Source organism: Gallus gallus, chromosome 21, assembly GCF_016699485.2.
Source record: "Gallus gallus isolate bGalGal1 chromosome 21, bGalGal1.mat.broiler.GRCg7b, whole genome shotgun sequence".
In the NCBI taxonomy this organism is placed as follows: domain Eukaryota; kingdom Metazoa; phylum Chordata; class Aves; order Galliformes; family Phasianidae; genus Gallus; species Gallus gallus.
This window is the reverse complement of record NC_052552.1, coordinates 3,715,110-3,735,951: the sequence shown is the minus strand read 5'-3', so window position 1 is coordinate 3,735,951 and position 20,842 is coordinate 3,715,110. Positions and strand designations below refer to the sequence as shown.

The 20,842-nt window shown below is 44.6% G+C and overlaps 3 protein-coding genes across 4 annotated transcripts; 1 reads left to right on the top strand and 2 right to left on the bottom strand.

Moving 5' to 3' along the window:
• Positions 1-164: 164 nt before the first annotated feature.
• On the top strand, positions 165-3,802 carry DFFA (DNA fragmentation factor subunit alpha). The gene is made up of 6 exons (XM_417610.8): positions 165-282; positions 367-528; positions 869-999; positions 1,583-1,772; positions 2,129-2,283; positions 2,684-3,802. The coding sequence occupies exons 1-6, from the start codon at positions 186-188 to the stop codon at positions 2,885-2,887; spliced, it is 939 nt and encodes a 312-aa protein (XP_417610.2). The 5' UTR covers positions 165-185; the 3' UTR covers positions 2,888-3,802.
• Positions 3,803-6,360: 2,558 nt separating this feature from the next.
• Positions 6,361-9,532, bottom strand: CENPS (centromere protein S). Of its 2 annotated transcripts, none has more exons than NM_001204932.2 (5): positions 9,478-9,532; positions 9,197-9,320; positions 8,813-8,846; positions 8,043-8,109; positions 6,361-7,330 (listed from the first exon to the last, which is right to left on the bottom strand). In NM_001204932.2, exons 1-5 carry the CDS (start codon positions 9,517-9,519, stop codon positions 7,178-7,180), a joined length of 420 nt encoding a protein of 139 aa, NP_001191861.1. In that variant the 5' UTR covers positions 9,520-9,532; the 3' UTR covers positions 6,361-7,177. The 2 variants fall into 2 exon arrangements, with proteins under 2 accessions (NP_001191861.1, NP_001384319.1); NM_001397390.1 differs by lacking the exons at positions 6,361-7,330; positions 8,043-8,109 and adding exons at positions 7,748-8,012; positions 8,400-8,470.
• Positions 9,533-10,600: 1,068 nt separating this feature from the next.
• Positions 10,601-20,252, bottom strand: PGD (phosphogluconate dehydrogenase). The gene is made up of 13 exons (NM_001006303.2): positions 20,200-20,252; positions 19,647-19,722; positions 19,061-19,240; positions 18,869-18,934; positions 17,577-17,695; positions 16,781-16,850; positions 16,290-16,424; positions 15,656-15,845; positions 13,676-13,806; positions 13,400-13,533; positions 12,999-13,098; positions 11,503-11,625; positions 10,601-10,889 (listed from the first exon to the last, which is right to left on the bottom strand). The coding sequence occupies exons 1-13, from the start codon at positions 20,205-20,207 to the stop codon at positions 10,770-10,772; spliced, it is 1,452 nt and encodes a 483-aa protein (NP_001006303.1). The 5' UTR covers positions 20,208-20,252; the 3' UTR covers positions 10,601-10,769.
• Positions 20,253-20,842: the final 590 nt, after the last annotated feature.

Below are 20,842 nucleotides of genomic sequence, written 5' to 3'. Positions count from 1 at the left end.
GCCCGCCCAGGCGACGGTACGCCCGCCCCGCCGCCGGTAGCACCGCAGGCAGCACGAGCCGAGCGCCGCACCGCCGATACGCCACCAACGCCCTTCGCCGCGGCCCGGGCCGCCTGGCCCTTTAAGGCGGCTGCGGAACTACGCGCCCCAGCGCGCCCCGCGCCGGGCACCGCCCCTCCGCAGCCATGGCGGCGCGGCTGAAGCCGTGCGTGGTGCGGCGGGGCGACGGGCGCGAGCAGCACGGGCTGGCCGCCTCCTCCCTGCGGGAGCTGCGCGATAAGGGTGAGCGGCGGCGCTTCGCGGGCACGGCCCGCTGAAAGAGCCCGGGGCCGGCGCTGACGGCACTAAACGTTTCTCTGCGCGCAGCTGGCCGCGCTCTGGCTATCGGCGAGGACGGGCGGCCCATCACCTTGGTGCTGGCGGAGGATGGCACCATCGTGGACGACGAGGACTACTTCCTGTGCCTGCCCTCCAACACCAAGTTCGTGGCGCTGGCCGAGGGCGAGAGGTGGTCCGGGAGGAGCGCAGGTAGCGGCGGCGCGGGGCGGCCCCAGCGCGGCTCTTCCCGGCGCGGCGCGGCGAGCGGAACTGCGCGGGTACGAGCGGGGCTGCGAGAGCGAGAGGAGCTCAGGGCCCCAGAAAGGAGCCAAACTACCCCAGATTTTACGCCCCCGATCAGCTAAGCAGGGAGGCCAAGCCGAAGAGCCTCATATCAGCCAGTAGCTGCTTTGTAAAAGATGTAGGCTGTCCGGTTTTGACACTGCATAAAAAAAGCAGGGTTAAATAGCTTTAAAGGGGAAGTAATGGCTCTCGTTCTGATCGCGATAGCTTTGTGTTTTCGTCTTTTGGCTGGTGATGTCGATGGCAGACAGCAGATCGGCCTGGCTCTCAGAGCCTGCGGATGAAGTGGACAGCGGTGCAGAGAGGTGGAGGCAGCTGGCGCGGCAGCTGAGGGCTGACCTGTCCAACATCATCCTCATGTCTGAAGAAGACCTGCAGGTACAGAGGGGAAGGCCAAGGGGGGGACCAGGCTCGTCTGTACATTGGATGGCACAAAATAGAATAAGCAAGTCGGATCCCAGAGCTTCATTCAGCTGTTGTTTCTTTGGCTGTGGTGCTAAAGTGAAATTTCTCCTTGCGGGGGAATCCTTGTTCCACTGACAGCACAAGTGTTTGAGGAGGATGCTCTAGATCGCTGATTATCCCTCACAGCATGTCTTTGTGATTCTGCCCCTTCTTGCCTTCCTGCAGCATGCAGATTCCCAAGTGCCAGCCTGCTGGCTTTCTTTTGTGTGCTCCCACACTCACTTAAGAATTGGTACTTTGATTGCTTGGAGTTAGCAGGCAAAAAATCGTGTTAAAAATGCCCAATTCTACACCTTCCTGAATATCTCTGGGCTCACTGGAATGCCACTGCAGCTTTTCATAACCAGGCTGACTACTGTGAAAACCTTGTGACATATAGAAGGTTTCACAAAGGTGGAGGCTTTGTCATTCAGGCTTGTAGTTTGTGCTGTAATCAGTGTGATGGAATTGCTCAATCACTCAGTCCATATAACAGGAGCACTCCTGTTGTTTTAAGGTGCTTATTGATGTACCACGTTCGGATCTGGCAGAGGAACTTGCCCAGAATCAAACCAAAACCCAGGTATTGCAGGACACCCTGCAGCAGGTGCTGGACAGACGAGAAGAGGAACGTCAGTCAAAGCAGCTTCTGGAACTCTACTTAGAGGCCTTGAAAAATGAAGACAGTATCTTAAGCAAAGTAGCAGGTAGGGAACGTTAGGATGCTGAAAAAGGAGCTTCTCAGAGAAGCCTGAAAGAGTTGAGTGGGACAAATAAGTGGGGGAAGGAGTGAAGCGAGTCACTTGCTATTAACATGATTGATTGAATAGCTCGGGTAGTGGAAGAGTTCTCTGAATGGGAGAGACCAGGAGTCCTTTCACTGCTGTCACATTGCTTACGATGAAAGTAGAATATGGGGGAAAAGCTTACATCGTGTAGTCATCCTTAATATGATGGAATTCCTAAGCTAGAGGCTGCATATCTTATCTCAAAAACAACAGTGCAGTCTGGGCTACACTTCCTGTCCTGTGCATGTGGCTGTGATGATTCTTCTGCTTTTCAGAGTCTGAGAGTGTACCAAGAAAGGAGATGGATGTGGTTGACACGGGTACCAGCAGTGCAGGTGCTTCAGCCAGAACAGCCCTCAGTGATCACATCTTTGCTGTTTTGAAAGAGAAACCTGCCCCAGAGCTCTGCTTGGACAGTCAAACTCTAGAGGTGGGTGAGGATCATACAACCATGTTCTGGCAAATCTCACCTATCTGGAGAAGGGGTTGAGAGGGGAAGCCTCTGGGGCATGAAAAGGAGAGTCGGGGTAAACTAACCATGAGGAAGTGTTCTGGTGATATTAAATTGTTAATCTCACTTTTCTGTGCTGCAGAAACTAAGGAAATGTTTTCTGCTAGTTTGAGTGTAGAGCTTCAAGCTCCAAGTACTGGTAGGATATTAAAGCAAAATACATTAGCCTAAGAGCTACAAGATGTAAGCTGGAAACATCTTCAACAGCAAATTGGCATTAAACAGGTGTCTCGTTACTCCTGTTCTTAGTGTGTGTGGGCAGGGGGTTGTGGTGTTACAGCATCAGTGGGCAGCACCATTACAAGTCTGTCTCTTACAGCTGGTGGTGAAAGAAGACACACAAGCCCTGGCTGCAGCTTTAAGCTGGGACAAGCAAAAAGCCAAAGCTGTACAACAGGCTTGCGATCAGGAGCTCTCCAAGCGTCTACAGCAAGTGCAGACTTTGCACTCCCTGAGGAGCACATCAAGGGGCAAGAAAGCACTACCTTGTGGAGATGGGCTTAGTTCAAAACGCAAAAAATAAGACTATAGCTCTGCCTCAAGTGTCAGGGAAATGCAAGCAGTTGTGGGTTGCATTTTTTTGTTGTTGTTGTTGTTTTTTTTAATTAGAACCTACAGAAATAAGGTATGTCCTGGGAGCCATAGTTTGCTGGTCATACTGTGGTCTGGCTGCAGAAAACTAAAATTTGGACATTGTCCTGAGGCATAAATACTTGTGATGATTCAAATCATGTGTAACCAAAGGGATTTGGACTTTTTGCAGAGTACAAGAACAATGGTATTGCTAAACACAGCGTGTAAGAGTTCAGCTTTGAATAGCTCGTTGGGGTGGGAGCCAGAAAATTCCATCTGATAATGCTGATCAAGCTCTGAAGCCTCAGACACTTTGCTCACCTTCCCACCATTTTCAGCAGAAAGGATGAAAATTACCAACATCCTTAATGAACAGAAAGCAGGCATTTTGATCATTGCTCACTGAACACAGCATGTTGGGGTTTTTGGGGGGTTGGGTTTTTTTTTTTTTTTTTTTGAGGGATTTATTGTGATATTATCATTGTGCAGTTTTTCCAGCTGCTTCCTTTAACCTCCAGCCTGGCATCTAGGCACTTGGAATTCTCATGCTAATCTTACCAGTTAAAGTAAAATCAAAACCTCTTCTGTGTTTTTGTTGTGGTTATGGGGTTTTTTTTGTTTGTTTGTTTTTCACGTAAAAAACTCCTGCAGCTTTCAGTGTAGTGCAAGCACTAATTTGTAGAACAGCTAAAGTGGAAATTCTTGTTTTGAATGGCTGTAGGGCAGGAGACTTGCATTTGGCCTGTCTGTATTCTAACCATTGGTATATCATCATGACACCTCTGTATTAACCTGCTTATTTTTAAATTGAATGAATTCTCATGTCTTTTAAAACTTTTTTTTACTAAAACATTGGATTACTTTTGATGTGGCTGCTGTGATTAAAGAATGTGCCAGTAAGTACAGTATTATGTTAAGGACTCAGGAAGAACTTAAATACAGAAGTATTCCCTATTTTACTCATTCAAAAATGTTGTGGAAGTATAGGGTGCATTCACACCAGTGTGAACATTACACCAGAGCTCTCAGTCTTAGGAGATAGACATGAAATAACCTGAAAGCTAAGACAGAACCTAATGTTTCTGTAGCTAGCAATGTTTTCTATTACCATGCAAAACCCACCGACTGAACATTTCTTTAAATGGTGCAGGCTGCCTTCTGCTAAGTACTGCTACAGCAGGCATTCAGATGAACCCACTGTATGTAGATTTGAGTTGAATCATGGCACATACAAAGTTAGACTGCCTGTGTAACTAATAGATATCCTTGCCAGTTCAGTGCCTCTGGGCTGGTACCCGCTGAGATTTGACTGGAATTGGAGGGAAGCTTGCAGTCACCTTTTTGAAGCCTGTTTAGCCAGGGCATATAATTGCTTCTTACAATATATACTTCTGGCTTGTAACATTGCAGGCCACAGCAGGTAGAAGGGTTTCCTGCTGTTTTTAATAGCTACTTATTACAGTCTTTTTATGTTCAAGCCTTTATGAAAGAGCATATATGGCTCTCCATAAACAGTTTTTGAAGCACGCTCTATTACACTCAAAGCTCATTACACTGGCTACCAATTGAAACTGAGTGCACTGGGCATACTAGCTGTCAGCAGGCTTTTTCTGTGAGCTCATGTCTCTGTGATGAACATTCTTCCTATTGTCAACTATTTTATCAATCTTGCTCAAGGCTGCAATACTTTGCTTTTTTCTAGCTCAGCTTAGCAATGGCAATCCTACTGCTCATGCTGTACAAGAGGAAAGGAGGATTTTACCCGGAGCTTTTTCACATATACCTAAAATAACAGATAGCATAATTACTGATATTCTGTATGTATTAGGAATATTGAACTCACCTACTTCAGGCAAACTCTGAGATGGAAGTCACAGAGACCATGCTGATACTTCTTGTAGAAGGCAGTGATGGTGCTTCAAATCTAGCTTTAAGAAAACAAATAGAGGACTTTCACTGCTGCTCTTTTCTCTTTTCTGTTACCAAGGTTAGAGCTTAGATGCCTGCAAGTTATTCAATACTGCAGTTCTTAAACTTCAGAATTAAATTATCAGCATAGTATGATTTAAACAGATACTTTTTTTCTTAATTGTTCTGTTACACTAACAAAATAATTGGACTTTTATAAGCTGATGGGAGCTGCAGTTAAGCTAAAAGCTGAGCTTTCAGGAGTAATTTGAGTTATCTGCAAAGAGCACATACTTAGTACTTAACTCTCTTTAAAGCTCTCCTATAGTCAACATTCTTCAAAAGTCTCAGTGAAAAACGAGGAGCAATTAGCTAATAGGTTAACGGACTTCAGTGCTGTATCTCATCCCCTTATTTCTATGAAAAATCATTTTTTAATGGTCCAGTTTATGTACTCTTCTTGGATCTATTTCAACAGTGCAATCAATCAAAGCTGAAAACTGAAATATCTCAATTAATGGCATTTTTAAATGTAACAGTTCAATTACCCTTATAAATTGGCTTTTTAGGGTAGGCTTTTTATTATAGACCTTTTGATCATTATATTCTGAACATCAGTTCAGAGCTAGAATTCCCTGTCAGTGAAAACAAAGGGCTGCTGCCAGACCTAATGTTTCTACATCAAACAATCACAAAAGTTTTCAGTACACAACCCTCCAGCTTTCAGCCAGCACCTTCTGTATACCAGCAGTGTTACATTCATGTGTTTGGTCACAAGTGACAGATTTTAGCCAAGGACAACAGACAACTAAAGAACCAGCTCCTTTACAGACAGAACTGTAGATCAGAGCAAAAAAAATGATATTTGGTCATTCTTTACTTGTCTTACATATGCAAATCAGGAGAAACAAACCATGCTCTGTAATTTAATTTAACACTAAATTAGATGATGTTTTGTAGATGAAAAGTGTTTGATTCACTTTAGCTCATTTAAGCTGCAAATTCCCTAACTATGCAAAAATTAGCATTTTTTTGATGTTATTCCTTTAAGAAGTTTTAACATTCGAACATAGGAACTGTGCTGCACATGATAACTATGAACATTTTATAGGTGCTCAGGAGGGAGGGATGCAGCACAAGTCTAGAATGTTGCCAGAAGACAAAAGCTAGGGTGGTTACTGCTTTTCTTGATTAATGACAAAACATTTAGAATATCACAGCCCCAACTTAGTCTTCATTATTTACACATCCAAGCAGACAAACCTACCTTGTAATAGATTCCTTTCTCAGAAATACATTTGCCATGAACGAGTAGCCTCAATTAATGGTCTTCAACACTGCATTAATGATTTCTTCCTTAAAACATCACAACCTCTTACATCTCCTATATGAAGTAGGCTGATGACGAGTATATGCAGATACACAAAGCCTCATGAACTTCAAGAAAGCAAGTAGTGGCATTATTAAAAAAAAAAAAAAAAGGCATGTGAAGAGTAAGCAAACACCAGCATTTCAAGAGGAGAGATTTCTTCTTGAATACAGAATCTCTAGTTTATTATCATCTACCTCGATTACTCTGCATCAGTCAGTAGAATAATTTATTTAAAAGATTATCTTATCCTTGGAAGTGGAGCAGTTCAGGACAGGGAAACAGGAAAGGATTTAAAAGTGCCATTGTGAAAAATTTCCCATTTAGGTGTAGAAGTAGGAGGAATTCATGCTTAGTCACAATTTGGTAAGCCTGTACTAGACCAGCAGAGGGCAATAGCGATTTCCAACCACCACGAGGGGTGCCGTATTCCACAACGTTTAGAAAATGTCACACAACTTCTTAAGGTGATTACTGTACATCAACAAAATCACAGGAGAAAAATGACACAGAATATACTTTAATCGCCAAGACAACAAGAGATATGGCTATTAAAAAGGAAAATGTTTATAATATCTAAACAAATCTATCCGAAATGGAAGTGAGGAAGAGGTCAAACAATTATTGGAGAAATTAAATTGTCCTTTGCAGGGAGTTGCATACACTAAGGTGCGAATATGCTCAGTGGATATGCTTTGCTTTAAACTCCATCAATGAAGGGGTTTCTTCTTAATAACAGTAAGATTTTGTTTAGTGAACAATTAAGGCATTTTGGCTGTAAACTTTGTTGAAATCTGACAGTCCTTCCATTTTTGGAACAAGAAAATGTAACTAATCACATTTACCTAAAAAAAAAAACTATAGAGATTCATTACACTTGCTAACCTGCTGAGCAATTGCTGGCAGGCTAACCTTGGTCTTCTAGGATAGTAAAATGACCAGAGATGTTACTTGAAAGGTAAATCATGCCATGTTGGAATCTTCACTTTCAGTCACCGGCGTTTCGTTTTCCTCAGTTTTCCTTCCCTTAGCTGCACTGGACTTCTTCTTCTTCTTCTCCTTTTGTTCCATGTTACTTGATGCAAGCTCGTCACTCTTCTGTGTGATGTACTTGAGCTGAGAAAAACAAACTAATCAGTGGTCTCATGAGGAACATTAGACCTCGATATAAACAGTGCACAATTAGTAAGAAGAAAACATTCAGCTCCAGCCTTTACTATGCCCTTTCACACTGAGTTCTTGTTGCATGGTTTAAAACACACAGAAGGGGAAAAAAAAAATGCATAAAATGAAAAAGAGCATTCAAAGTAGCCTTCAAAAGAGGTATATTCATTTGCAGTTCTATTTTTAAAAGCAGCATCTATTTATACTGTAAAGTCCTTAAAAAGCAAAGATAAGCGTCCTCCTATAGGGCAGCACATAAGAGAATACAATGAAGTGAATCATCCCTATATTAATCATACTGGGAGACCCAGCACCTTGACATGGATGCAAAGTTTTCCTGACCTTAGGCTAAAATAAAGGAATACAACATCAGGGAAAAAAAAAATTGTGCTAGTTTATTGTATTCTTACATTTGGAACCTCAGAAGCTCTTCTGCAACCAGAGCACTGTTGCTTAAATTACAATCAGATGCCCGCAGTGAGGCATAGTATCATGAAGAAAAATGTGATGAAAATTAACAGATCATGCCCATCCATCATCTATAAACCAGTTAAATTGCTTAAACAACAGATGCTTCAACATTTAAAGCCTTCACTCGGATGCTCTTGGGAATTAACCAGCAGGTGTAAGAAAGCTGTAAGACAGAAAATACAGTGAATCTCACCAAAGAATTGCTCCTTCTAGCCAAAAGCTTCACATCTTCTGAAGTGATTGTGCTTCGCTTTGCATGCCTGCATATAATTTAAAAACACTTCTTAATGTTTGCCAACTCCAGTTGTAAAAAGTCACGCAGAACATTTAACTAATTGGGCCTAATAGGGACCCAGCAAACCAATGATACCCATCTTTCGTAAAAAGGATTTTATATGTTGTAGTCATGTATGTGTACATCTAAATACACATATGTAGAAACAGTAGCATTCAGTAACCAGAACATCAGGCACTGCTGCTCACCCTGACTTCCCAGGGTGTTACTGAGTCAGTTTTCACCGACACACAGACTCCTTAAACATTCCCTTACCTCCTTGGAGCAACCAGACGAACCACAGGTATGCTAGCAAGCTTCTGTCACTCCCAAACCATCCAGCACCGCTACACATCAACACAACCAACAATTATATGCAGTCATTAATCAAAACAATCATTCATACAGCACACATGGACTTCCAAGATGAGGAAGAACCTATAGCAGCATGCCTATTTCTTAATTACACAGTATTTAGTCAGCCAAGAGAACTCTTTAAAACCTTAAAATGAATGGCAGGATGCATTTTAAAGGTTATACAATTAAAATCAGACATATTGCCTGATGTTTGGGTGGTCTGATGGAGACAGGAGCTGGACTTGATGGTCCTTAAGGTCCCTTCCACCAAGGGTCATTCTATGATTCAGGCTAATGGCACAAACGCAATGACCACATGTCCTGCCACATACCTGGCAAACATCTCGAGGTCTCTTGCAAAGTTTTCTAGAGAAAAAAAGAGAGACATTGTATTTTAGAATGCTGCCTCTGATTTGGAAGAGATGCGTAATGCAGTAATACAAAGGTGCAATGGCAAATTGTCAAATTAAGTTACGAGAAGTGACCACAGCTTGTTCTCTCACATCACGGCTGCACAGGCAGTTGGGCCACGAGTACTTTGCGTACGTTCAAGTGCTTTTTCGAGGTAGGAAAAACAGAATGACTATTGCTTGTATTTGTAAAGTCACGACACAAGAAGCTCAGCGTCACTGACAGCAACAGCCCGGGGCCCTTTCTCTTAGTGCAGCCCATCCCCAGCAGCTGCCGTTGGGCCGCGGGGTAACGCGCGGACGTACCGCACTGCCTGAAGGTGATCTCGGATATGGCGGCGACGGTTTGCTTGCTGAACAGCACACCCTTGTCCTCAGCGACGTCCTGGCACAGGCAGCCGGTCGTGTAGTGCACCGCGGCCCGCAGCCTCTGCAAGACGGCCCCGCACAGCTCAGCCCGCAGCCCGCCCAGCCCACACCGCGCCTCACCCACACAGCGCCCCCCGCCCCCGGTCCATCTTGTCCCAGCCGAACCCCCCGGGGCAGGAGCGGGGGGACCAGAAGGACAAGGGGCGGCCCCGCCGCACCTGGATGAGCAGCTCCCGCTGCTCGCCGCCCGCCGCCTCCATCGCCCGCCCGCCCGAAATTTCCCGCCCAGCGCTGAGGCGGGGCCGCGCCGCCGCCATGTTGAGTCCCGCCCCAAAGGCCGCTCCCTCAGCCCCGCGGGCACGGCTGGAGCCGGGTGGGTTTATAATGCGTACTAGGATGGGCACGTGGGAGCATCTCGTTCCGCCCCGAAACGCCTCTGCACACGGAGTTCCACTGCTACGCCGGGCAGAGCCGTTCCTACTGCTCACCACAGAGAATTATAACACAAAGCACCTGAACAGCAACTGTTTAAACTTCCTTAAACAGCACTTCAGGTGCCCGTGTCTGCAATAACACACTGGTGTTACAGAGAACCCCTAGATCTTACAGTATAATCTGCAAAAAAGTTGCTTTAAATCACAAGCAATCCCTTGTTAATCACACTGGCACTCAGCTGCTGGGCAGCCCTCCTGCTAAAGGGAGCACAAAATTAATCCAGGCATCAGTTCACAGCTCAAAACAGATCACACGACAGGTTCTGCGAAATAAAGGTGCAAGCATCCAGGTGAATTTTCAACAGTCCTTAAAATGATGGGATTAGAGGAAAAACAAAGCCAATTTTGCATGCTGCTGCAGGTTATTTTACTTGGCCCGGGGCAGGAGGAGGCACAACACAAGGCTAAGAAGTATCAGTGGGGAACTGCAGCTGCACAGAGAACCACCACTGACAGCCAGACCTGTCTTGACACCTCTAATTCGTATCAAAGTTCTCCATGCCCCATTCCACCCTTCATCCTTTCACAAGAAGCAGCTTGCAGTGTGCAGGACCCCGTGCAGGTAGATACCCAGAAATCAACCTTCAAGAACCCAGCTGCTGCCTGCTGCAAACCAACAAGAAGAAAAACTCTTTACCTCCCTGGAATCTCCAGCAGCTTTACTGCGCTGACTGTCTGCCACTCTCCACTTTAGCAATTATTGAAATGCAGGCTTCTCTATCTTGATTCTATGAGTTTATGCACTATAATGCAATAAAAATATTAGCACATTAAAATGCATTAAGTATTAGCACAATAAAATTCTGCTTAAAGACATTTTAGCCAGCAGCAAAGGAAAAAAACCATCTCAGTGTACGTACAAGCAGGTTTATTTAGCTTTCTTATATATGTGAAATATACCCACAAGTTATTACAAAAGTGTGCAAATGCAAGTTCTAACAGTACAGTAAAAAGGGGCGTTCACAGAGGAATATGTGAGATCTATAGTATCTCAGCTTCAAGAGGGAATGTTTCCATTAGACATTGTAGGCAGAAGAGGACACATTTCCTCCATGGCCTGTCCAGTTAGTATGGATAAATACACCTGGCTTCGATAACAACTCATATGTATGTGCACCAAAGTAATCACGCTGAGCCTAGAATAAGAACACACACACACAAAATAAAAAGACACATGAATATGACAGCCATACAAGTACTGGAAATGGCACACACTGAGACATGAGCATATGAATTCAAGAAATGAAATCTGACTCTGGTACAACATTCAAAACTATTGCATCATTATTAGGAAAGACTACAAAAAAAAAAAAACATTTATTAAAATCTCTTCATCAGCAATTTCACAGAAAGACAACTGTCTTCTCCCTGACATGTACAAACCTGAAAGACTTACATACAGCCAGAACTCCAAAGATACATATACATATATATATATATATATATATTTTTTTTTAACAAAAAATTTTGATCCAAGAACACCATTACCCCCTGCTCTGGAGATACAATACTAACACACACTGGGCACTGTCATACCACTGCCTCTTGTATTCTATGGCCTAATATCTCACAGAATCTTATTCGCTTGTATTTCAGGTTTTGAAGTATATTAGGCAATCAATGCCTATATTTTTACAGTGGTGAGTGACCATGAGATACTGTCATCATGATCCTTAGATCAGTAATTAAATAAGAACACAATGATATTTCAGTAGATAGAAGATCTACCACACTATTTCAGGCACCTACCTGGATCAGGTTAGCTGGCAGCACTTCATGTCTGTATCCATCATAAAAGGAAAGTGCTGTAGTGAAGCAGGGCATAGGAATACCATGCTGGACTCCAGTACTGATTACGTGTCGCCAGGAGTCCTGGGGCAGAGGGGGAGGAAAAAAAAGAGAGAAACGTATGTGTGAGCATGTACACCATTCCAGTTTATCACTGTGTGCAATTTCACATGATATAAAATCTAAATCTGAGCAAACGCAGTGGTATATTCATGATTTAACACAAAAAGGTTGATCCAAAATAATAGCAAGTGAGCCAGCCAGCTATCAAGCAAATAAAAATGCAGGCGTATACTTCGCATGCAATCAAATGACAACTGAGACAAGGATGCTGTTCCTTCACAAATCATCAGCGCATCCCAAGAACACGAACACAGTGAGGCGTTTTCAGGACATCTAATCAACCACCACCCAAACATAAGAAATCAGCACACTGCTTCAGACAGACACGTGGATAATCGTTATTTCAGCTGTACACCTGATTTAGTGACCTGCATGGAATAATCAGCTTCAATAAAAGGAGTTATTAATGGTAAGCCTTTTTTGTTGGCCAGATAATCTGTTTTTAGTTCTCCTGTCATATCCTGCCCAAATCAGGGCACTGTTTGGACAGTCTAAGGAATGGTGGGTCTGACAGCTGTTATTTTAGTGCTACTGCAAACAACTAGAACAAAGCTTGATACTTTGTACCACTGAAATCCAAGCGCACAGCAGGCACAAGGCACCTGGCAGCGATGAGAATGTTCATACAGGCTAGACATTTTTTCCCTGACGCTGTGGTTCTATTGAACTACTGTATTCCTGCTTAGGGCTCTTCTGTAATGGTACAATGGAAATCTTCAGTTTTTAATGGTAGCTTCACTAGAACTAAAGAGAAGAACCATGGTACAACAATTATATGTTTGTTTGCTCCTGTATTATCTTGACATTGATATTCTTAGAATAACATGCAAGATATTGATTTGCTGCTTGATATACCTGGATTATCATTTATGAAGTGGTGCAAAATCCTTTTTTTTTCCATTCAGCACTTCCACTTTTCAGCTTTTTGATGAAAAAGAGGCAAGCAGCATTTGTAGGTATTTCAAAGGGCAGGTCACCAACATGTTGAAAAATTCTAATTTGAATCTCAGTAATTTTCTTGTGTTATTTCAACCACCTTCAATTATATGGCTTATATCACATCCTAGTCTTCTAAGACTGGTATGTTCTATTAAAGGATACCTCAAAGCCATAAATGATTAATTCCTGCTCACAAATGTGTGCAGGTAAAATAGACAAACAGCTCGAAGATTGATTAGAAATCTTGGGGATTAAGGATGCTATATAAATAGGATCCAAAGATGTTCTTCCCACCTTTTCATTTTTCTGTTTAAATAAAATTGTGACGGAAACAAAGTACAGAAGTTCAGACTGTATATTGCTGTTTTTATGTTTTTCCTTCCTTGGAAACTCACCTGGCATTTTTCTACAGCTGTCTTAAAGAAATCATCCAACAGCAAATTCTGAAGTTCAGGGTTTCGATCAAAAGCGTCTTTGATTTTTCCCAGGAACACACTAAGGGAGAACACACACAAGCCAGAAATCAATCTGTGTACCCTTCTACAATGGCCTAGAATCAAAAAGTACAATGCCAAGACTTGACTCAGTCTATGAAAATCGGTGGTAGCTTAGACACCAGAAAATTGGTGTCATCTGTAATCTCTAATGCTGACTAGAGAAACAGACTCCCAGAACCTTACCAACAGGTAAACTCCATGGATTTTCTCATGTCTAGGCTTCCCAGTCTAGCACTGCATGAAGTAAATAGCCTCCTCTTCGCCCCTCAGCAACTACATCACCCCTTCATCTCAATTACCTTCTGATGATGCAGCCTCCCCTCCACATCAGTGCAATGCCACCATAATTCAGCGTCCAGCCGAATTCTTTGGCTGCTTGTCTCAGCAGCATGAAGCCTTGAGCATAGGAGATAATCTTGGAAGCATACAGGGCCTAAAACAAACAAAATAATAGAAATGAATCCTGCAAAGTTGAATGAGAAGTAGACACGAGCCCCTCATCACAGCTTACAGCATCCACAACTTGTTTTGATTAGCAGCTTTAATAAAGTACTTTGGCAAACACAATGACTCACCTTGCGTATGTCCTCAAGAAATGCCTTCTTGTTCCCACTAAATTGAGTCAATTTAGGCCCATTCAGCAGCTTACTGGCCTGCACTCTCTCATCCTTGAGGGACGACAGGCACCGTGCAAACACAGCCTCACCTTTGGGTAGGGTAGGAAAGAATAGAATTAGTAAGATCAGTACCACCATTAAGATCTGAGACACTTGTCCTATTACACAGTGACTGCCACTGAACGATGAGCCACTGCTCACAGTGAAACAGAGCCACATGGAAATTCGTGAACAAACTATTCCAGCTGTGTTACTGAGGGACCATAGTGCCAGCCAGCGCAGCCACTGGGTAAATACTGGCTGACACAGCTTTGAAACGATCAAAAAACCCACAGAAAGCACATCTAAAATCAAATCAGCAGATTTGAACAAAGAAGTTAACTTACACAAGGAAATAAACTCAATAAATCTAGTAGGCTCACAACATTAGTTTTCAGAAGCCCACTAGATGGTTTTATAACACCACTAAGCAGATTACTGAGCATCATTCACCAGGGCTAAGGAGAGAGCCAAGTTGTGTCTTCAGCTCCTAAGGAGTAAGCCTGAATGCCAACCTCTTGATCTGACTTAGTCTATTTCTAATCATGCTGTTTTAAGTTGTACTTATTTGCAATTGAAAATAGCACGGTTAAATGAGAATAAAAATAAAAATTGTTTTCTTTCCAGAGTCTGATAGGGGGAAAGCAATTAAGAAGGAAATTTAAAAGTGATTAAAAAGAAAAAGAAAGCTTTCATACTGAACTCTTCTTCCTCCTTAAAAACAGTTGTGAATTACAAAAAAAAAAAAAGCAGAGAAGAATGAGTCACATCTGTAGAGGACTCTGGATCCTCCCTGCTGTGGGATTAACAGACTGCATCAAAATCAGAACACACGCCTCTCCATTTCTGCAAAAACTTCCTTCTACTGCTGAGGAGGAAAAGGTGGGAGGAAGGGAAGGGCATTGGGAAAAAGCAGAGGTAGCATGACTCTGCCTTCACAAGGAGACTGCAAGTCATGCTTATGCAATAAAGTCACACAGAAACTGCCCTAAGAATGGCCATGTTTGCAGGACTGTTGTGTGTAGTACTTCCTTATCCACTGATCGTTACCTAACAGTGCACCCGGGCGCTGGGCAGCACCAATCAGGGAGTGTCTTCTCCACTCCCAGTCTTTGCACGAACACTAAACCGAGGAACATCGCAACAGCCCAAATGAGAAACTGTTTTTCATGCCCACAACTGACAGCCTGTAACTGTGGCAGAACATTAAAACCATTTACAAAGCTTGCTTTGTAAAAATACATTGTTGCAGTGCAGCCACATTTCTCTCAAGGCTATCACTCCAGTTACTCATTTCAGGACACTGAATACAGTTTATCTTCTAAGGGAACGCGACTTGAACATTCAGGCAACAGAAGAAGAGGGGAGAAAGCAAGACAAATAAAGCCAACCTGAGAGCAAAGAAACTGCTGAGTCATCTTATTTACTCAAAGGGAAAGCCTACACCAGCCCTGTGGTTAAGAGGTTCTTCTAAAAGTGTTGCGAATGTATTACAACTCCTGTGTCACAAGGCTGGATGGAAGTGTAGACACCACAGCACTAGGGCTGCATGCGAGCAGGTACATTCTTCTATCTCTTAGGAATATAATCTTAAGGAATGACAAAATACATTCCATCTTCTCTGAGTTGTGATGAGCAGCCTTACTAGGCACAAAACCAGCACAGTCCAGTCCCTGCATTTTTGTCTGTTTGCAGTTATTCATAAAAACAGGAGAAGGAAATGTTTAAGGAGACATCTGAAAAACAAGAACTTACCAAGCAGTGGTCAACCAACAAAGTTTTGGATTTCCCCACTGCCTTTTTTTTTTTTTTTTAATTATTATTATTATTACAATGCTCCTTAGTGTGATATGCCATGTGCAGGTAGGAAAGACAAGGCTCGATCAAAGAGCCATTTACCTATGAGAGTGACAGGGACTCCATATTCCAGGGCAGAAATTGCCGTCCACTTCCCCGTGCCTTTTTGTCCTGCACTGTCCCTGATCTTTGGGAGGAGGTATTTGCCATCCTTATCTTTGAATTTGAGAATATTGGCTGTGATTTCAATCAGGAAAGAGTCCAGTTCAGTGTTATTCCATTCTTCAAATACCTGAAAGAGGAGAAAAAGTACATGCAGACAGATAGATAGTACACACCAATTCAGTATGTTATCTAACACGTATCTACTGATTCACTGATGTACATATAAACACAGATGCATATGTATGCTTGCAGAAGGAGTTCGTATTAGGTCAGTTACTAATTTTACTAGCTTTTGCCAGGCAAGATGTTGCTTCCTAAGGAGAAATCAGCTGTAGAACAGAAGAATTTAGACAACACCTGTAAACATTCAGGTGTAAGTGCTTGCTGCTCCCTACCTCACGGCTATTTGGAGTTCAGGCACATTGTGCATCTGGCCTTGGCCAAAGGTGCACAAGCCAGAAAAATTAACTTTACCCACATACAACAGCTTTAACCAAGCCCAGCTGCCTCTATCAAGTGCAGCCAGCCAGCATGGCTCAGGAAAGGAGAACACCAAAAAACTGCAAATCACCTGTGACATCTCATCGTGGTCCATGCCCACAACATCTTTCATCAGGTGGTAGGCCTCACAGATCAACTGCATGTCTCCATATTCAATCCCATTGTGCACCATCTTCACAAAGTGTCCGGCACCCTCCTCTCCTACCTGTCAAGAAATACAAAAAATACAAAAAATAAAAATAAAAAAGCCATCAGTAATATTGCTGTCACCATTTTCAGTATTTGATACCTATCTATGGATTCCTTCTGTCCATTAAAGCTTCACAAGCCCAGCGCTAACAGAAAACACTGTCGCTGTAATCACAGATCTGCTTTGCTTCCCCACCATGACCCAGCCATAAAACATTTTTCTCCTACGGGATTGGGTAACATATCAGAGTTGGTCAATCTGAACTGAAGGCAGGCAGCCAGAAAACCCACAGAGCAACGTGGATAGCTTTCACAGCATTTTATGCATGAGCTACCTACACAGGCTAAGGGCAGTACCAAATTAATATTTACCCAGTCACAACAAGGTTCCCCAGATCCCACTTTAGCAGCAATGCTTTGAAATATGGTCTTGATATGTGGCCTGTGGATAGAAATAACATGGCTCAGCAGGTAAGAAGAGGACACAACCACCACAAGAGAAAAATCCATCTGTATGATGCATCCTCCTGTAGGAATGGGATGAGGGCATGCAGGCAGGCTGACAACACATCACGCAGTAGTGTCACAAAATAGAGTATGTTTTCCCCAGAACTAGACACTGCTTGCAAGAAAAGGGGACAGACCATGTTATACATTTAAAAGTACTGTGCAGTCAAGCCTAATGGACCTGAAGGTGTTCAAGTATTACTTTCTCCATTTTACAGATGGGGAAACTAAGGTTGGTAATGATATAAGCTCATACTCCAAGAGCATCAGTGGCAGAGCTGAAGCAAAGTCACATTGTGTTCCCTACAAGAAAAATCCAAGGTGATCCAGAGGTTCATAATCAACACACAGGAATTTTGCTTAAATTCCAAAAGAAGTACTTTCTCCCTCCCATATATTTCTCCATCTAGATTTCTGTGGGTATTACTTTTACCTGTGAATTCCAGAAAGAAAAACCTGACTTAGTTTTTCTTGCTATAAAAAATTTGGCACTGGCTGGTGACTCCAGCTAGGTTGAGAAATACTGAACCTTGAGGAAGTAAGATGGCAACATATCTTGTTCTCTCCACACCCACACCCCTCCTCCTTCCTTCCTTCAGCTCTCAGCATGAACTAATGATTGTTGCAGACCAGTCTGAAGAATCTACCAGCTCACACTTACCAGGCTTCTTTGGATCCTCCTGGCATGAGTGAAGGACCATATCTGGCCCCCTCCTCTCCACCACTAACACCACTTCCAACAAATAAGAGGCCTTTTTGCAGCAGCTCCTTACAGCGTCTCTGGAACAACAAAAAGTCATTTACATATCTTTTAATACCAGAGCCTTACAAACAAAGGTTAGTAAACCAGATCTGAAACCAGGTTTTCAGTTCTGCTTTAGACATGCTACCAAACAACTTCAGACAATGCTCGTGCATACTCAAAAGTGAACATTAGGAAACTCAGTGCTGCTCTGACGCAGATCCTTGCAAAAGCGTCATGCTGAGAGAACAAATTCCTCATAACCAACAGGTAGAAAAGTGCAGTACTGAGGCTGGAAACATCTCAGGATTAAGTGCCAGGTGACACAGGCTGTGTGCTGAGATATGAGGTAGGCAGAATAAGCCCAAGTTGCTGATTTCGTTATGGAGCAAAGGTGCAATCATGGATAACTGTATGGGAAATTAATTCCCTTTGAGTGGGAGAGAAACACAGCCTCAGATTCATAAGCAGAGCTGCAAGCTCTCCAAGTATTAAACCTCATTTAAGACCTGTTTTTCACTCTGATTGCCCAACTCACTTATCTAAGATAAGAATGCAAAAGCAGAAGGGCTGATAGCATTACCCCCTCTAACATGCAGAAATACTAAATTACTTGCAACATTTTTAACAGTCATCCCAGACACACTAAGGAACAGTTTGCTCATACATAGGCCTTAAGAAAAAAAAAAGAAAAAAAAAAAAGATTGAAGAACCAGATCACTGCTGTCCTGCTTTTGTTACCAAGACAGCCAAAGCAGCTACTCTGTCTTATTGCATTTTCCAGCAGTCCCGTAGGACAGAGACACAATAGCTAATGCAATATTGTCCACGCCACTCCAGAACCTGCATTTCAGGACCCTGGCATGTCCTAACCAATTCAGTAAATATCCTCAGATGTTCTAATCTCCATGAAAACTCCTTAAGACTGTAACAAGATGTTTTCTAAGAGCCTTCAACATCTAAAAAGATGTCAATAAAAATAATCTTTGGCAATCTAAGAAATTTCTATAAGACATACTTACAGAACAATCCTTAACTATTGCCAAAACTGTTTTTTAATAGACTGTATAATCTAGTTCTGCAATGAGAACTCAGTTTGGCCTTCCCAAGGGAAGATGGTATCTTATTGGCTAACTGTTCTCATGATCAGAGGAGAAAGAATCACAGGAAGTGTATTTTATCCATCCATTTTGGGTAAGAAACAGGCTTACCGTGGTATCTCTATACTCAGAATTCCCACCATCAATTATGATGTCTCCAGTCTCCAACAACGGCACCTGCAAAAAATAAATCAGCGTTTCGTCCGGACTCAAAGATTCAGTACTGACAAACAATTGAGATCTTTCAGAGGAAACTTCCCCAAGAGACAGAGAAGTCACAGTTAGAAAGAACATCTGCCTCACTAATTTATTGATGAAATCATCCACTGCACTTCCAGCCTTCACCAGCAAGATGATGCGTCGAGGCTTCTTCAGCTTCGAGACCATCTCCTCCAGGCTGTGAGCACCGATCACTTTGGTTCCTTTGGCCTCATTGGCCAGAAAGTCATCCACTTTGGAAACCGTCCTGTTAAAAGCGCAGACCTGGAGGAGCAAGAAAACAAGTTAATAAAGCTGACAGCTGAAAGGTTACTCGAGCTCAGGCTACAGGTTACATAAACAAAGCTCAACATTATGCGTTCCACCCAAAGATGCTGAGTAGGGATGAGCCCTGTAGCATGTTATTGCAAGAGCCTTTTGTCAATGGCCAAGCCCAAAGCAAACTTAAGAGAAAAAGCACACTTATAGACAGCCACGGCTCCAGGTAGCTGACCAAGTACAGGCACGCCAGGCTGCATTTCTCTGGGAACAGGGCAAAGGGCAGCGGGGGTTACGATTAAAAGGAGGAAACACCACCCATTAGGGCATCACAAGGAGAAAAACCAAACGCAAAGCTCCGGCCGAGGAGCTACTGAGTCAGCCCTTCTGCACGACATTTTCTTTCACTTACCACGAAGCCGTGATCGTTCATGTTCAGAATCAGGTTCTGACCCATCACGGCCAGTCCGATCAACGCAATATCAGCTCTGGGAAGGGGGAGAACCACACACGTCAGGCACCAGCAGCGACCCGGCCTACACCATGCCCTACTCGGACGTTCCGCCCTCGGGAACCGGCGGCCTCCGTCCCACCAGGCGCCATTCCGCTTCTGCTCCGGGACCCGGCTCGGCTCTGGGCGCGAACCCGGGCAGAGGCCGCGGGCCGTCATCGGGCTGACCCAGCGCCCGGCTCCCCGCAGCGGCGGCGCCCTTCCCGCCCTCCTCCCCCCTCCCGGAGCTGTCGCGTTCCACACGGGGGGAACCGCGTTCCTGGCGGCGGGGGGGGGAGGCCGGGAGCGCCGCCGGAGCCGCCTCAAACGCACGGCGGAAGGCCGCCCCGGCACCGCTCGGTGGGGCCGCTCCCTGAGGCGGGCAGCGCATCCTGGCTTCACGGCCATCCCCGGAGGCAGCCGAGCACAGCCCCCTCCCGGCCCCACCTGAGGGAAGCCCGACGCCCGCACTCACTCGGCCATGGCGGCGGCGCTGCGGGCCCTCACGGACGGCTCTCACTGACGGACGGCCGCGGCGCGCGCCGCTCGCTCCCTTAGCCGCACGGGACGGGGGGGGCGGGGCGGAGCGCGGCCATTGGCTGATCCCGCCCAGCGCCGCCTTCCCGCCCATGGGGCGATGGCTCAAGGCCTGAGGAGCGCAGCGCCGAGCGCCTCACCCCGTTAAAGGGACAGCTGTGGGACACGGCGCTGGGCCTGACCCCGGGACAGGGAGACGGAAGGGCCCCGAAGCCCTGCACAGGCATAGCAGCCCCCGGGGGCAGGAGAGCAGCGGCACGGCCGAGGGGTGCTGGCACCGGAGAGGTTTCCTCAGCAGCCAAACCCGCAGGAGGGCGGCAGGCCGCAGATTTGTGCTTCAGGCACCGCCCGCCCATGGACAAACCCACACATGTTGGCAGCGAACACCCAACCCCGGGGCCTCGCGGCCGGCTGGGTGCTGTGCAACTCTTGTTTCCTCTCTCCTTTAATTAAACAGCATTAATTGCCAAAACACCAGTGCTGGAAAATTGTACTCCCCTGCCATCAGTGCCGCAAGCACCACAGTGAGAAAGGAAACAGAAGAGCTGAGGAACAGCGCCTGCAGCTGCACGGCAGGAGGG